This window comes from Myotis lucifugus, unplaced genomic scaffold (genome assembly GCF_000147115.1).
Source record: "Myotis lucifugus unplaced genomic scaffold, Myoluc2.0 scaffold_249, whole genome shotgun sequence".
Lineage (NCBI taxonomy): Eukaryota > Metazoa > Chordata > Mammalia > Chiroptera > Vespertilionidae > Myotis > Myotis lucifugus.
In genome coordinates, this window is record NW_005871297.1 from 1,557,325 (window position 1) to 1,575,170 (window position 17,846).

Here is a 17,846-nt window from a genome sequence, read left to right on the forward strand (position 1 = left end):
GTTATCTCCTGAGGGGTCCCAGACTGTGAGAGGGCACAGGCCGGGCTGGGGGATCCCTCCCCCAGTGCACAAAGTTTTGTGCACGGGGCCTCTAGGCTATATATATAAAAGGTTAATTTGCAAAGTGTCCCCTTGGGAGTTTAACCGGGAGACCGGGAGTTCGATCGCTTGCTATGATGTGCGCTGACCAACAGGGGGTGGCAATGGGAACGAAGGAAGGCCTCAGCTGGCAGCTGGCAGCAGGGGAAGGGAGGCCCCAGCCAGCAGCCAGAAGGAAGGGCCCGGCCAGCAGCCAGAAGGCCCCGATCGGCCCTGATTGCTAGCCAAGCCTAGGGACCCTACCTGTGCACGGATTTTGTGCACTGGGCCTCTAGAGTGTGTATACACACACACACACACACACACACACACACACACACACATATATAGACACACACACTCAAGAGAACGGAGAATATATGTTCCCACAAAAACCTGTATGTAAATGCCCATAGCAGCATTAGTCATAATAGCCAGAAAAGTGGAAACAACCCAATATCCATCAACCAATGAAAAGAAAAACAAAATGTGGTCTATATACACAATAGAATATTATTCACCCATAAAAAGAAATAAAGGAAGTACTGATTCAGGCTACAACATGAATGGACCTTGAAAACATGCTAAGTGAATGAAGCCAGACACAAAAGGCAACATATTATAGGATTCCAGTTATCTGCAATGTCCATAGTGACAGAGAGATTAGTGGTTGCCAGGCTGGAGGGAGTAAGAAGTAGAAAGCCGATGCTAATGGGGATGGGGTATTTTTGAGGATGAAGAAAATATTCTGGGATTAGATAGTGCTGATGGTTGTATCATCTTGTGAATTGCACACTTCAAAATGGTGAGTTTTATGTTATATTTAATGATATTCCAAATACAAAATAAAAAAAGAATTAAAAATAAAAGAATCCTGGATAAAAGAAGGCGAAGAGTTTAGCCAAAGAACATATACTAGTATGCATAGCTCACAGACACAGACAACAGTGTGGTGGAGGCAGGGGGGCAGAGGCCGGGTGGAGGTGGGCAAAGGGGGAAATGGGTATATCTGTAATAGTGTCAAAAATAAAAAAGAAATAAAGAAAAAAAAAAGAAACCATCTCTGGGGTTCAAAATTGGGAGAAAACTCCACACCAGGTTTGGGGAGGGTGGATCAGGTGATGCCTGTGAGCCAGGGCTAATGGGAGGAACCCTAAGTGGGATAAATCTCACAACACCACTTCAAAGGTAAACTTCACCTTCTTTAACAATGACCCTTCGCCTGTGGGACAGGGTACCTAATGGCCAGAGAGAAAGGGCTAGACTGTTTTGCCTGTAAGACACCACTCAGCTCACAGCTGGAGCAGGGGTTGCACCCCTGCTTTCTCTAAGTGCAGCCACCCGGACACTGTCTGCTCCATCAGAGAGCCTGAGAGCTCTGTGCCAACCTGAGGGGGATGCTGAGCTCTGAAACCACCTGTAACCAGTCTCTCCGATGTGTGTGACCGGCACAGTATGTTTTAAAAATGCTTCCAACCTAAACATGTCGTACTTCCTACAAGAGGCATCTGCTCTAGCAAACTGTTTCTCAAACCTTATTTCACATAGGAGAAAAAAATGAGTTCTTGTCCCAAGTTTGCTGTGTGGCGGCAGAGGCACCAACAGGGGCTTCCTGGAGCAGGAGGGAAGGGACAAGGCACCTGGAAGGACGGAGTGCCCCATGGGAGGGAGGTGGCAGGGAGGCACTCAGATCTGCTGGTAGACAGCATTTTACCCACCACAGAGGAGATGCTGACTTATGTCTGGAGGTTCTTGTCACACTAAGTAGATGTGTGTTTTTTGATAAGTAGAGAGAAAGGAACATCTACCTGTACCTGGGAAAGGCAGGAGGACTTCCTGCAGCAGAAAATAGCCACACTGGGCATTAAAGGACAGAGACAAACTTGCCCAGAGAACAATGTTAGACAAACACAGAGAGGGTAAAAACGTCAGATTCCTGCAGAGAATAACAAATTGCTCAAGATGACTAGACCATGACATATGCATGGGAGAAGTGGTTATGGGAGGAGGGTCTGTGTTGTGTTTGGTTTGAACTGTATCCGGAAGACACCAAAGGACTTTAGGTAGATGTATAACACTACATAACACTACACACACACACACACACACACACACACACACACACACACACACTGCTCAGTAAAACAGAGGGTGGTGTGAAGAGGCAGACTGAACTAGTCAGAGGCCGCGGTAATAACCCTGGACCACTGTAAAAGGTCCACTGGGCAATCACTACGGAAATGAAAACAGTTAAGATGTGGAATGATAGTCCTTAGTTGATGACTTACATTTTATATAGCTACATTTGTTTTACTGTTTGCCAAGCTGGGGACCTCCCCAGTCTATACCCACTTCCTTGAAAGAGAAGAGAGAAAAACATCTCCCAGGAACTAGTCAAGGATGAAGAAAGAAATCCATTCCAAACTCTCGTAAGTATGCGTATTCAAACTAAACCACGTGTGCACAGGTAGTAAAGAAAGCATTTTTTGTTTCAAATTTTCAACATACGAGGAGGGCACAAGTAGGTTTACAGTTGTGAGTATACAGCATAGAATTTATTCTTGTATTATTATTTATTCATTAATTATTGCACTATTTATTTGTATTTTTTCTTCTTATTATTGTTAGTACTTAGTATCCTTACTTATGATTTATCTTTTAAATGATAGCTGGTAATTTAACCAATTTTTGCCCACCCCTGTATTTTAGAAGAGGCTCCCAACTTTTCTCTGTTCCTTGCCCAATTATCTGGAATACCAAAAGTGTTAGTGTTGGCCTTCAAAATTATGCATGACAATAACATTTTCCTCTGTTTCTCACAATAGACCAGTCTAAATTTTAGCCATGTTTTCTGTTAGAGTCTAGTTTAGAGAATCTCTATGTTGACAAGGCAACCAGAGAAAAATAACCAAAGACTTGGTGAAAATTATTCAGTCTTACTAATTTAGGTTAGAAATGAGAAACATGGGCTCAGAAAGCCATGACGGGCTCACATGTGTGGGGGCCAGCTGGGGAGGGGAGCAAGCGAGAACCTGGGTATCTTCATGCCTAGTCCAAAATTATTTCAATTAAATTACAGTGTTCGCCTTATTTGACTCATTTAAAACAACGGACATTAGAGGAATGGCTGCTTTTTCTCAAATGATCATGTTAATAAAGTCAAAATGAATATATGTAATTACAATTGATCCTCATTATTTGTGTATCCCATATTTGTGAATGTGCCAACGCACTTAAATGTGCAATTCCCAAGTCAATACATGTGCATGTACAGACTGGTGAAAGATTTGGGTCTCCTGATGTGCACGTTCCCAGCCCAGGTCAAACACGGCGACAATGCCTTCTTGCTTTAGCACTCATGCTGAAAGTGTCCTTTCTTGTGATCTATTCAGGGCCAAGTTTTTTGCAATCTTGTGCTTTTTGTTGGTGATTTCACTGTTTAAAATAGCCCCCGGTATAGTGTTGAAGTGCTATCTAGGGTCCCTAAGGGCAGGAAGACCGTGATGGGCCTTATGAAGAAAATACATGTTAGACAAGCTCTGTTCAGGTATGAGTTTCAGTGCTGTTGGCTGTGAATTCACTGTTAGTGAACCGATAATATATGTTAAATGCAGTGTCTTTAAATAGAAACATACATAAAACAAGGTGACAGAGCAATCAGTTGATGAAAATGCTGTGATCAGAGGCCTGCAGGAGCCTAACCCTGCATTTCCCCTAGGAACAGTGTTCTCGGTGACTTGGCAGACCTGACCAATGTGAATAACGAGAATCCACTGTGCTTTGTGCTGCTGCTCTCCCAGCGAAGGTGGAGTGTGGTGTCTGGACACTGTTTAAACTTCTCTGAGCAGTTTCTACTGTGCAAAGTGGGGGCGGTCAAACATTTCTTTAGATATAAACTAACAAGTTCATGCTTCATACTTGGTTGGCCTTTTCAGGGTTCTGTCCAGGCCCATTCCTCTCCATTCTTCAGGTGAGCTCCTGCTGTTGGTTCTTAACACAAGACTGATAATGACCCCAAACTATACCTCTATCTCCAAATCCCTTGAGCTCCAAACTCATTTCAAACTATAGGCCGAACACATTTAGCATTCCAGAGGCAGCTAAAATCCAACCTGCCCTAAGTTCAACATCAACTATGACCCCAACACTCACCCTTTCCTCCCTTCTCCCATCCCTACCCACCTCCATCTGTCTTGCCCGAGTCCCAAGCTTGGGGATAGGGATGCACACAGAAAGGAGGAGGGGGGCTTCTTTTTACCTACTACATCAATTCACTTCGGGGAACCACAGTGTGGCAAGTCTCCCAACCCCATTACCCATCTATCCGCTCTCTCCCCGGCCAGAAACCCAAGATACAACTTACACTTATGCTAATTCATCCTTCTGCTTACCTCTCTCCCATCCATTCCTCAAGGCTTTCTGGATTTTGACTGCTAAATGTTTCTCAGATTTTCCCCCCTTTTTTCTAAAATTTCCCTAAATGATATCCTCAGCTGTATCTATCTCACTTTCTATAGCTCACAAAACAGTGGTCTCAAACTTTAGTGAAAACTTTTATCCATAAATAGGGGAGAGGTTGTTTGTTAAAATGTAAATTCCTGAATAACCTCCCCAATTGAATGGTTGAATCCTGGCATCTGTGTTTTTACAAGCATCTCCTGGTGCTAATTATCTACTCGTCTTTAAGACTCAGCTCCCCTCTTGATCACACCGGGAGGTTTAATTCGCTCACCTACACTGGTTAACAGTCCTCCCCAGAACCCCTACGTATATATATATATATACACACAAATCTATCCACATTTATCTCCTTAGGTGGAAATGCCACCTGTGGCTGACTTCACAACTAAATTATAAACTTCGTAGGAGCAGGTTCTGTGTTTCTATCTGTCTTCTCAGTGCCCAGGGCAGTGCCTGGCCCATAGCAGATACTTAATAAATGTAAAATGAACTACAGAGAACTTTGTGAGTAAGGGCAGACACCAGAATTTTAAGGACCAGAAACAGCCACACTTAGCTGCAGCCTGTCCCCAGAGGCAGCAGGGACCTTGATGGAGTGTGCCCAGGGTTCTGTGGCACAGAGATGAGCTCTAACACAGGTGTTTTGCCAGGCACTGTGCTGGGCGCTACACATCCATGGAGCACCTATGGTGTTTTAGGCATTGCAATCTAGTTTACATATGTTCACTACTTTTTAATCAGAACAACTCTATGAGGTGGTATTAGCTCCGTTTTTATAGAGATTGACATCAAAACTAGAGGGGCTCAAGCACAGACTGGGAGCAAGAACCCAGGTCAGTTGGTGTCCAAAACCCACTCTCCCCCACTACCCTGGCAGTATCTCTGCCAGCCGTCAGCCCATCCCTGTTGCTGACCTAATGGTGTGAATGTATGATGTGGTCCACGCACTAGATGGAGCCTTAGGGGAAGGGACAGAAGAGGCCTAACTGCTGCTCCCCACCTACCCTATCCCAAGCTAAACCTGTGTCAGGTACCATTCTTGCCCCTTGTGGTGGACTGACTACTTTGAGGTGGCGAATGGTAAAGTGATATTGTACTTTAAAATAAGAAATATGTATTTGGTCTTGGTCTCCATTCTGAGTACAGAGCTTTTAAAAACCTTGGGATTTCCTAAGTGATGAGAGCTATAAAGATGTCTTTTGTTATTCATAATAAGTCCCTTTCAACCATGCTGAAGTTTATGTTAATATACTGATTTTTGGAAAGCCCCTTAGATAACCTAAGGATGCAAGCTGGTTGCCAGGGGAACCAAGCACATATGAGAAGGTTGGAACTTTCAGCCCCACCCCCAGACCTCCAGGGAAGGGAGGGGGCTGGAGGTTGAATCAGTCACCCATAGCCAAAGATTTAATCCACCATGTCTATGTGCTGAAGCCTCCATAAAAACCCAAAAGGAGAGGTTTGGAGAGCCTCCGAGTTGGTGAACACATGGAGGTGTTGGGAGGGTTGCACCTGGAGAGCATGAAAGTTCTGTGCTCCTTCCACATCTCTTCCAGCTCATTGTTTCTTTGATAGCCTTTATAATAAACCAGTAATCAAGTAAGTGGACTGTTTCTCTGAGTTCTGTGAGCTACTCTAGTAAACCAGAGGTTATGGGAACCTCTGACCTACAGCCAGTCAGGTCAGGTACAGCTACAGAAGCACAGGTGACAACCTGGACTTTCAATTGGCATCTGAACTGGCGGGGGCAGTCTCATGGGACGAAGGCCTTAACCTGTGGGTAGGTAGTGTCAGAATTGAGTTCAATTGTAGGACACCCAGCTGGTATCTGAGAATCTGAGAATTGCTCGATGTACGCAAGAAATCCACATGTTTGGGGATCAGACGTGCCCGAGATGAAGTAGAGTACTGAGGAGAGGAAACACACAGAGGTGTTTTCCCTTAGCAGGTAGGAAGGGGAAGAGAAAGACTGTCTCGCCAGGACTCCCCTCATCTTTGGCCTGCTTTGCTCTGAGGCCCAGGAAGCAGAGCAATGACGCTCCATTAAAGCACTGCCCCATGCATCCGGCTGGTGATAATCAGTGAGGCTCAGAAGGGGGAGCTGCAGAAGTGAGCAGACACTCTAAGGCTCTGACTCCACGGTGAGTATAAAAAGATGGGGCTTCAACCGCCTTTATACCAGATCCCCCCTTTCTTCACATAAGGGGGCCACAAGGTAAAGCAGAGACTAAGCCAATATTTTCCCTTTTGTCTGACCTCCACTTTCAAAATCGTTTCTGTGTGTGACTCTCTCACTGGCCTGACTACAAACTCTGTTTCAGAGGCAGGTTGAGAGCACCTTACCGGGTAACCGGATTGGCTTCCATGGGGCAGAGTTCGGCACATAGGCGTGCTTCGTGGCGGTGACGATCAACTGACTGCCCAGCTTATACTGGAACTTGATGAAGGCCACGCCATCTGTCCCCGAGGTGCCAGAGGCGATGGAGACCTGGTTGGTGAAAATCTCGATGAGCGCCTCCGGGACAGGCTGGTGGGTGCTGGCGTCACTGACGTGGACCTTCAGTGTGACCTCTGGAAGAGAAAAAGGAACGCAGAGCAAGAGCTGTTTATTAGGCCGCTTCCACAGCGATTCTGCTGTCAGTGTGATGGGAGGTGGAAAGTGCTATGATAAGAAAATCAACATCTTCCTCCAAAATACAAATAATTTTAACCATGAAAATTTCCTTCTTAGAGATCCCTTTTTATTTTACATGATTTCCTATTTTGTTCAAAACCAATGACCCTCACCAACTGATTTTTCTTCGCTCCTTCCTACTCACGCCAACAAATAATTGAGACAAAAATTCGATCCCTTTAAGACACTGTGCAGCAAACACAGTACTCTTTTATCCTCCCAGCATTGCCTGCAAACACAGCCTGCTACTGAAGGATATGAGCAACCCAGGATCACTGTGCTGGTAATCATGAAGACTAGACCCAAACATAGTCTAAAATATCACTAAGAGGGAGAATCCACGAGTGGGAGGAGAGAAGGTTAGAAGAAAAAAAAAGAAGTACATGTTTGAAAAGATAAATGAAGTTAAATCAGTAATACTCACAAGAAAAAAATAATAAATGTGGGAAATGGACAGATCCAAATTAATGTTAACATATTAAAACAGAATGGATTATTTTTATTGTTTCATGCAAGAGATGTTTACTGAGCTGCTACTCTATGCCTAAAATTGTGAGTAATTGTGCAAACTACAGTGGTGAAGAAAAGTGAGTACACAGGCAAGTGCTATACTTGGGGGAACATTTGGTGCAGGCAGGAAGGGGCCACTGACGGAATAGCATATGCAAAGGCTCAGAGGCAAGAAAAAGCACTGCTTCCTGAGAAACAGAGGGTCTGAAAGCTGGATGAAGAATTTGAGGGGTCTATGATTCAATGAGAGACAAGATTAGAGAGGCAAGTAGGGGCCAGATCACTCAAGACTTCAGAAGCGATTTAAAAAGATCATTCTTTATCTCAAGGGCAATGGGAAGTTAGAAAGGTTTTAGACACGGAAGTGGAGATCAAACTTACGTTACAGAAACATCTGGCTCTGGGTGAAGGACAGACTAGGGAAGAGACAAGACTGAGGACTGAGCTTCAGTTAACAGGCCTCTGTAATAACCCAGGAAGAGATGACGGTGGACCAGACCCCAGCATCACAATGTTCTTTAATTAAAGGACTACATTCCGGAACAACCAGAAGTGATCCTGCTCCAGTAAACTTCTTTTTCTTAGGTGCTTATATCTAGAGCTCTTCCACAACCGGGGCAACCACATCGAGAGGAATTTATTTTGCTTTGAGGACCTTTACCTTGGTAACTTGCCAACTATCTTATGATATTGAAGCAACCTTTTCATACTGAAAATTTCAATTAATCATTTTCTCACCCATTTTTTTCACATACCGACTTAATATATTTCTGGACTAGATGACCATAAAAACAGTCAAAGAACTCTAGACCTAGGGACTATATCTGTACCAAGTAAATGTCTCAAAACCTTTGTATAGGAAAAAACATTAAGCGCTACCAGAAGCTGAACTCGGCTACTTCATACTATAGAAGGAGAAAACTAATGCTAAGAGAGTGATAAAACCAACATCATGAAAGTTAATTCCCTCCAATCTTATCACCGTTACCTTAATGTAGATTTTCAAGATGTATCCTACACATGATTTCTTCTTTAACTCAGTCTTCCTTGTCTCCAAGTGGCATGTTAAGTTATAACATATATTAACTCAGCTTTCATTAATATTCACATAGCCAAAGTCCTCTACAACAGGGTGAGTGGGAGGGTGGCTTATTGTAGGGCTGCACTGATGATTTATGTATTTTATGGTAATGCAACATTTGCTAACAATTGGGGTTACAAGATTTCTGCCCTCTCTTCACTGTTTGCTGGGAATGGCAAAAGCAGCTGAGATGTGGAAAAAGCTAAAGGACTCTGAATAAACACAGAAAGAAAAGTTCTACTGAAATAAATGTCCTCTAGTCTACCACTTGAATTTTTTCTAATACAGGAAGCCTAGTTTATGTTCTGCAACTGTATACTTTGAAATGTGGTAGGCAGACAAACATGAGCAAAGCAAGGACGATAGGCCAGGTACAGAAGGCCACCGGGGCGGAAAGCCCCAGGGGCCTAGAAACAGACAAAACTGGGAAAACAAGGACCTCGCCCCCAGGGCAACCTTTCCTTCCCTAGAATATCACTGGGCATGCGGTTAAGACCCCCTGACCTTTCATATTGGTAGTCATGTGGTTCAGACCCTCCCCTGACCTTTCCTTCCCTGGCATGTTGCTAGTCATGTGGTAGACCCCCTTAGAGGAGGAAAAAGGGGTTCAAGAGTGGCCTGATGTGACGCCCATGCACAACTACTCCCTTAAGCATTAACCCTTAGATAACATTTGGCCTCAGTTGTGTTTCAGCTCCAAGCCCAGAAAAACAACAAAACCAGACAAGTGACACCATGGCTGACAGCAGGACTAGCTGCATTGATTAATGACCCCTCCTCACCCCCCACACACACCCTGGCATCGACCAATCAGTGGAGACCATGACCATGAAAGGACACACCTGGAAAGCTAATGAATATTCTATTGAGATCCTCCCCTGGGACCTCCCCTAAAATCTCTACCCCTAAAAACCCTTAGGATGGAAGACCCATCATGCTCTCTCTCTCCCAGCACACTCCTGCCTTTTCCCTTTCTCTGGCCCCCCACCCCACCCCCAGGGCGCTACCTTTACCTTCCTCTCTTTCTCCTAAGCTCCAAGAGCCCTTCTTTTGCTTCTGTAACTTGTTTCCTGAACCCAATTCTTCCACAGCTCACTTCTACCTCTGTGACTTTTAAAATAAACTTTTGCTTATAGTTTGGGCTTGGCTCTGAATTCTTTCTTGGTCAGAATTCAAGAACTGAGGTTGCTGAACCAAGATCTAGACTGATCCCATTGGTCTAACACCTAGGGTTGTTTTCACTTCCACCAACAAAAAGAGATTATTTAGCTACTTCTTTTGTTGTGACATGACTTGGAAAAAATGTCAATATAACTAGGAATTATTACAGACACTGAGATATCTTTTTGTTGTTTTGCCATTTGCTTTATTCATATGGTAGCATATCATGAACAGTCCTCCAGATCAACTGTGCTGGATCTAGTTCATTTTTCAAAAATAGATTTTATTTTTTAGACTTTTAGGTTCACAGCAATAATGAGCAGAAGTTTTAGAAATTTCCCATTGGCATATCATTTTTTTTAGAGTAGCACTTAGAATTAGATTATCTGTTCAACAACAAATAAAATTATTCATACCATGGGAGTAACCTTATGGCTAGGCGGGTGAGTCACTATTTATTAACATTATTCTCATTTTGCAAATAAAAGGGAAATCCTATAAAAGTCCCCAGGCCTAAATATGCATTAAGATGTCCTATGTTCCTCTGCTGGCGAGTGAGCTGGGGCACCTGATTACTAAATTTAAGCTGGAACATCATTCTTTTACTCCTTATACTGTACATCTATCACCAAGTTCTGCTGATTTTAATTCCAAAATATATGTCTCAGAGCAGGCCTCTCTTTCCTGTCCATGTTAACAATGCCTTATTTCAGGCCCTTGCCATCAGTCATCCAGACTGCCACTCAGCCTCTTTACAAAAACTGCCACTGCCCTTAGACCTGACCCTTAAAATCCCACTGAAGCCAGAGGGAGCTATAGGAAATACAGATTTGACCACTTCCTGTCCTGCTTCAAATCATTGGTGCCCAACAAGATGTGACCGAGGGCCAGATGTGGCTAGCTGCCTATTTTTGTAAGGTCCGTGAGGTAAAAATGGTTTTTATATTTAAACTAGAGGCCTGGTGCACGAAATTCTTGCACGGATAGGATCCCTAAGCCTGGCCAGCAATTAGGGCCGATCAGGTTCCCTGCCTCTCGGCCTCCCTGCATCCTCCTCCCTTGCTCCCTCAGTGCCCTGCCGCTGCTGCTGGTCGCCCGCCATGTTCCGCACCACCCCCTCATGGTCAGCACACGTCATAGTGAGCGATCGAACTCCTGGTCTCCCGGTCGAACTCCCAAGGGGACAATTTGCATATCAGCCTTTTATATACATGTAGATGACTTTTTAAAAAAATTATTTCTTTATTGATTTCAGAGAGGAAGGGAGAAGGAGAGAGAGATAGAAACATCAATGATGAGAGAGAATCATTGATTGGCTGCCTCCTGCACGCCCCCCACTGGGGATCAAGCCTGCAACCCAGGCATGTGCCCTTGGCCGGAATTGAACCTGGGACCCTTCAATCCGCAGGCTGATGCTCTATCTACTGAGTCAAGCCGGCCAGGGTGTAGATGACTTTTTAAAAAAGCAAAAGAATAATAGTTCATGAGAATTATCTGGAATTCAAATTTTAGTGTCTATAAATAAAGTTTTATTGAAACACACGCACACCTAGTTATTTACACACTGCCTAAGCCTGTTTTTGCATTGCAATGGTGGTAGTCAGAAGTTTTGACAGAGACCACATGGCCTGCAAAGCCTGAACTATTTATTTTTGGCCCTTAAAAAAAAATCTGCCAACCCCTGCCCTATGGGATACTTTTATGGGGGGAAGAGGGATACATTTCAAGGTACCCCAGGTCATCCACAATCAGGCCCCACCTGATCCCTCATACTGCCCACAGGCCCCCAGACACTGTCCCACACTTTCCCCTTCCCTCCCTTCCACTTCTCATCTCTGTAGGAAATGCCTTTCAACAACTTTACCTTCACGTTGCTGATTCCTATTCATCCTTTAAAAGTCCTAGTTAGGTTTTATTTGGGAAACTGCTCTGGACTCACCAAACCCTCCCCAAACTGGGTGAGAGGCCCTTCCTCTCCCTCCCCACACAGTCTACGCTGACACTGTCCCTCCCCTATTTGCATTTCTGTCAGCATTCTTTGTAGGCTGACTATGTGGGCCGACAGTGTGATCAGACCCTGACCCTGAGGAGCTTTCAGCTTTAGGTATTAAACGGATACCAAGTGCAATTTAAAAATGGGAGAAGTGCCTCACAGGAACATTGGGCACCACAGGAGAGCATAATGGAGGGGCGGTCAGGGAAGGCCTTGTGAGGAGGTGTCACTGAAGCTCAGGCCTGAAGGACACACAGGACCCAGCCTGACAAAGAGGCAGAGGCAGAGATGCAAACGCTGAGGTGAGAATGGCCTGGTGGCGCTCCTGCCTGAAGACGGGTGGCCCACACCACACACTGGCCACCGCTGCAGAGTATCTGGTGTGCTCTGTGGGTCCCTCAGGAATAGAGGTTCTCATGTTTTAAAATTAATTTTTATGGCCGTAAGGCCTAGCCTGGTACCTAGAGCCAGCAGGTATCAATAAAAGTGTGTCAAATTAATGAATGCCAGAGTGAAAATAACCGTCTCCTAATACTGCACTGTCCAATACGGAAAACACTGGCCACATAAGTTTAAGTTTACATTAATTAAAATAAATGACATCAGAAGTGGAGCTCCTCGGCCACAGGCGCACTTTCCCAGTGCTCAGCAGCCGCATGTGGCGGTGGCTCCACACTGGACAGCACAGACAGATTTCTCTCACCGCAGGAAGTCCCATTGGACACTCAGATCATGTATTACAAAGTCTCAGCTCAGAATCTGAGAAAGGAAAACCAGAGTATCAGAACAGTTCAAAGAGCGCCCAAGGATCTGAGCATGCCGCTGAGCCCTCAAGGATTTGACCTTCACTTGAAGTCCTTGCAGTGACTTAGCAGGCTCTATACGATCTCAACCCCCAACCAAATAGCTCTCTGTCCTCATTTCTTATTCCTCCCTTTTACAGGAATTGAAATGACTGTTTCCTTGTTTGGCACAGGCCACCTATCCATGCAGCTCGCTCCCTCACTTCTTTCAGTTGTTGCTTAAATGTCACCCCCTGAATGAGGCCTACCTACACTGACCACTAACTAATTTTACTATGGAAATTTTAGAACCCAGCTAAAAGTAGAGTGAACAGTGTAAGGAAACCCTCTGGACTGATAAACAAATTTCACATACCAATTTTCTACCCTTTTTGCTTAAGCTATTCTCCCTACTCGATTTTCCTCACTCCGACCCTCCTACTTCCTCCCTTTTTTTTCCTGGAACATTTTGAAGCAAATCCTAGATATTATATTCAGCCACATTATTTCCCCATAAATATTTCAGTTTATAACAGATAAAGACTTTAAAAAAAACATACCCAAAATGACATTATCATACCCAATACATACAACAACTTCTTTATATCATCTCATACTCAGCAAGCATTCGACTTTCTCTGATTATCTAAAAACAAATTTTTACAATTCTGACCATCCCATCTAAAATGTCGATCCAGCCCCACCCTGCACTGCCGATATTATCCTGCTCTACTTTTTCTTTTTTGCATGACACATCAATTCTGGCATGACTAATTTATGTCTTTATTAACTGTCTGACTACCAGGATGTAAGCTTTGAGAGAGCTCTTTTGTCTCTTTTTTATTCTTTATTTATGAATCCCAAGCACACAGAAGGCACTCAATGTATGTATAGAATGATTCACTGAAACTAACAGGCATTTCTGGATATCATCTGGTATGTGACCTAAATATCCCTGGGGGTTTTGTTGTTGGTGGTGTTCCATTTCCTTCTTATTCATTATTGTCTTAAATTGATACTATCAAAATTTATTTGAAAAGCAATAATCTATTCAGATAACTAATTAATTAGAATTAATATGAAAATCTTTACTGATCAGCTACTGTATGCTTAGTATGACAGGAAGTACTGTGGGAGATTAAAAAAAGAAGAAAAAATATGGCTTCTGTTTTAAGGAGTTTACAGTTGTTGGGGTTTTTTTTTGTTTTTTTTTTTGGGGGGGTAGGGGTGGGGAGGAGGTCGGTAGGGATAGTTAGGCCCAACCCATGTGCCAGAGAACAAAAAGTATGAAACTGGGTAAGATAAAGCTTAAAAACATAGCTAAGAAGAGACTAACGAGGCCTGGAGTTTATTAACAAAAACAAATACAAAGAAAGAAAGTAAAAATATCTGAAAGTATCCTAGAGGTAGAGGTTAGGGGTGATATTAAAAGATGTAAACAGGGGTACCCATGAGCCATTCTGCCAAAGTGGAATGGCCACTGGCTATACGGGTTCATACTGTGTGGTTATGGGCCCTAATTATGGCTTCCTGAGTTCACTGGGGGAAGCTGTGGCTGGAAGGATGGGTAGCATGGGAAGATGAATCTTGGTGGACAATCCAGCATCTTCTGACCACCTTCTTCCAATTGAGGATGTTCCCACATAAAACATTTGGCCTAAGGCAGAAGCTAGAAACTTATCTTCCCAGCCTCTCTGGTAGCTAGGAAGCAGGAATGGACTTTGGTTCTGCTAATCTGATGCCTTCATGCTGGATTCTGATTTGAAAGACATCAACATAAAGAAGCAATTGCTGCCCTAGTCGGTTTGGCTCAGTGGATAGAGCGTCGGCCTAAGGACTAAAGGGTCCCAGGTTCCATTCAGGCCAAGGGCACATGCCCAGGTTGCGGGCTCGATCCCCAGTAGGGGGCATGCAGGAGGCAGCCAATCAATGATTCTCTCTCATCATTGATGTTTCTATCTGTCTCTCCCTCTCTCTTCCTGTCTGAAATCAATAAATTAAAAAAAAAAAAAGAAGCAATTGCTTTTTCTGACCAAAGGGGTCACAGAGGAGGCATCTGGTTGGGGACAGCAGTGCAAGCTGCCCTGTCTCAGTGCAGGAGGGTGGTAGAGTATCCCTGGCTCAGCCTCGCCATATGGCCTAGGCATCTCTCTTTCTGTGAGCCTCATCCTCCCAGAGTTCTATGAGCTATCTACAAGCTTTAACACACATACTGAGGGGTAGTAGTGTTGCACTCCTCAGGTTCTGTGCTGTCTTGGCAAGGCACTATATGGCTAAGGACCATTTCCTTAAAATTGCACCCACCTGATTCTCCTCCCACCCCCTGGCTTTCCTTTTCAATATCTGTGATGGTTAACTTCATGTGTCAACATCACTGGGCCATGAGGTGTCCAGATATTTGTCCAAACATTACTCTGGGCTTTTTGTGTGGGTGTTTTTGGATGAGATTCACATTTAAAAAGGAAGACTGAGTAAAAGAGATTGGCCCTAATGGGGGTGGGTGTCATCCAATCAGTTGAAGGCATGAGAAGAATAAAAAGGCTGACGTTCCTCTGAGTAAGAGAATTCCTCCTGCATGGCAGCCTTTGAACTGGGATATTGGCTACTTCTTGCTTTCAGAATCGAACTGAAGTTTCAGCTCTTCCTGGGTCTCAAGCCTGCTAGCGTTTGTACTGGAACTATACCACCAGCTCTCCCGAGATCCAGACTGCTGGCTCACCCTGCAGATCTTGGGACTTGTCAGCTTCTATAATCACACGAGGCAATTCCCTATAATAAATCTTTTTCTATATATACATATATGCACCCTATTGGTCCTGTTTTTCTGGAGAACAATCACGAACAGTATCCATCATGGGTTCCAATTCTGCCTTCTCATAGTGGATGGACCCACAAGTGTGTGCTCAGGTCTCTTCTCGTTACACACTCTTACTCAGCACATTATTTCATGATGAGGAATTCAGTCACTGCCAGTGGGAGAATCAAGAAGGAAGAAATAAGCGCTCAGGAATTCTTCCCGAACCATGATTTAGAGCGCCTTTGCACTTGGCAAACACAAAGCATTTGGCTCTGTGGGCACAAACTAGTCCATTCTAAGTACAAAGAACATCTGCTTTGTGGGTAGAGAACTAAACATTATCTTTTAGCCCAGCATTATCTTTTAGTCATTTCCTTTCTATCTGCCACAGATTTAGAACTAAAAGCAACAAGGCCATTTCTAATTGTTGGCTTGACAGAAGGCACCTCTAAGTAGCAAGTTGAGAGCAAACGTAATGACAGAGCCACGAGTAAGGAATGATGGTACGCACTCCACAGGTGCCGGGAAGAACCCCCTTCGGCACTGAACAAAACTGCCTGCAAACACGGACAGGCCATGTGGAAGGCAGGCCTTGTCTTTCCTTCTTCCCCTTCCTCTTCAAATAACTTGTACTTTCAGTTATTTTTCTACAACTGGCAGAATTCGCTTATTTTATAACTTCTTATCCAGGCTCCAAAACCAACATTCTCAATATCTCTGTTGTAACCGTGGGCTAACTGGTACTGTGGTAGCCAGTACCCGTGCTCTTCACTGGGCACAGGATTTCTCCACGTGCTTTGAATAGCCAGTGCTTCTCAGTTTTCTACAAACTCTGGCTTCATCTTGGATGGCCACGTGAAGTTGGTGACTCCCACGTGTGTGTGTGTGTGTGTGTGTGTGTGTGTGTGTGTGAGAGAGAGAGAGAGAGAGAGAGAGAGAGAGAGAGAGAGAAAGTGTTGGGTTCTCTCTGTGTTGGGTTCTCTCTGACCGTTTTTCATCCCCTTTATATCCCCTCAAGTTGGCCTGTGTTCTGGGATTTTAGTTTTAGCAGTTGGTTTCCACAGCAACCCACCTAGCTTGGAAGCCAGTGTTGCTGGGTGGCCATAGGGGCCCTGCAGAAAGAAAGGCCCGTTCTACCAGATCAACAGAAGTTCTTCTCTCAAGTTGCTGGAAACCCCATGGCTGCCTGTGATTAGCTATATTTAACCCAAATACAGTGGAGTCACATGGCTTTTCCTCTCTTAAGTAAAACAATAAAAAATTACTTGTTCATTTAAAACGTTTTCCAAATGGGAAGTTGTTTTTGAAATGTTACCAGACCTTTGTGGTAAGAGATTTTGCCTCTTTACTTTATGCTTATATTTAACAATATCAGTATATTCACTGAATTTCCATGACTTAATAGAGCAATTACAGACATGTCCTAGGATGCCCAGCGTGTTTAGTGGCAGCTCTCTGTCTATTTATTTTAGAAATATGAAAGGGTTGTTTTATTTTGTAGTATTCTGATAAGGTTAGAATGCACTTTGTTACACCAGAGTATTCTTGTCATTTATTTTCTCCAGGATTACATAGTGCGTAAGTACCTTACATTGTTCAATTTTATTTTCTTTCAAAATTTGTAAATCATGTCTTTAAAGCAAATTACATATTTTCTTAAAAAGACATAAATATTACAAGGTGGGGCAGAAGTAGGTTTACAGTTGTTCATATGGAAAGTAACACAATAATACAAGAAAAAATTGTTTTGTGTACTCACAACTGTAAACCTACTTTTGCTACACCCTGAATATATGATATATATACAGCATAGGGAATATAGTCAGTAATATTGTAGCAATTATGTATGGTGCCAAGCAGGTACTGGAAATATCAGGGGGATCACTTTGTAAAGTATATGATTGTCTAACCATTCTGCTGTGCACCAGAAACTAATATAAAATAACTAGTGGCCCAGTGCACAAAATTCATGTACATTAAAAGGGGATTAATTAGAGGAAATATTTTAATATTGCTATTTGCCCTTTCTCTATAATAGAAGTGTCAGAGATGAAAGAAAATTAGTAAAATGTATATGATAATCTCCCTCCTGTCAGAGTCTGGGGCGCGCCGCGAGATCCAGAGTCAAGTGCCCGTCCACCTGCATGCACCTCGAAATCGCGTGAGACCCAGACCCGGCTGGCCCCACCCGTCAAGCCCTGCAGCCTCAGGTCCCCCGTCAAGCCCCGCTGGGTGGGGGGCATGGCCTCAGGTCCCCCCCACCTGGCCTCAGGTCCCCCCGCTACAGCACGAGGGCATGATGACCATTT

General features: G+C 43.9%; 1 protein-coding gene across 1 annotated transcript in view; it reads right to left on the reverse strand.

Moving 5' to 3' along the window:
• FAM171A1 (family with sequence similarity 171 member A1) overlaps nucleotides 1-17,846 on the reverse strand; it is a 129,258-nt gene that overhangs the window by 53,683 nt on the left and 57,729 nt on the right. The window contains 1 exon segment of the mRNA XM_023762529.1: nucleotides 6,883-7,110. Coding sequence (XP_023618297.1) covers nucleotides 6,883-7,110 — 228 coding nt within the window.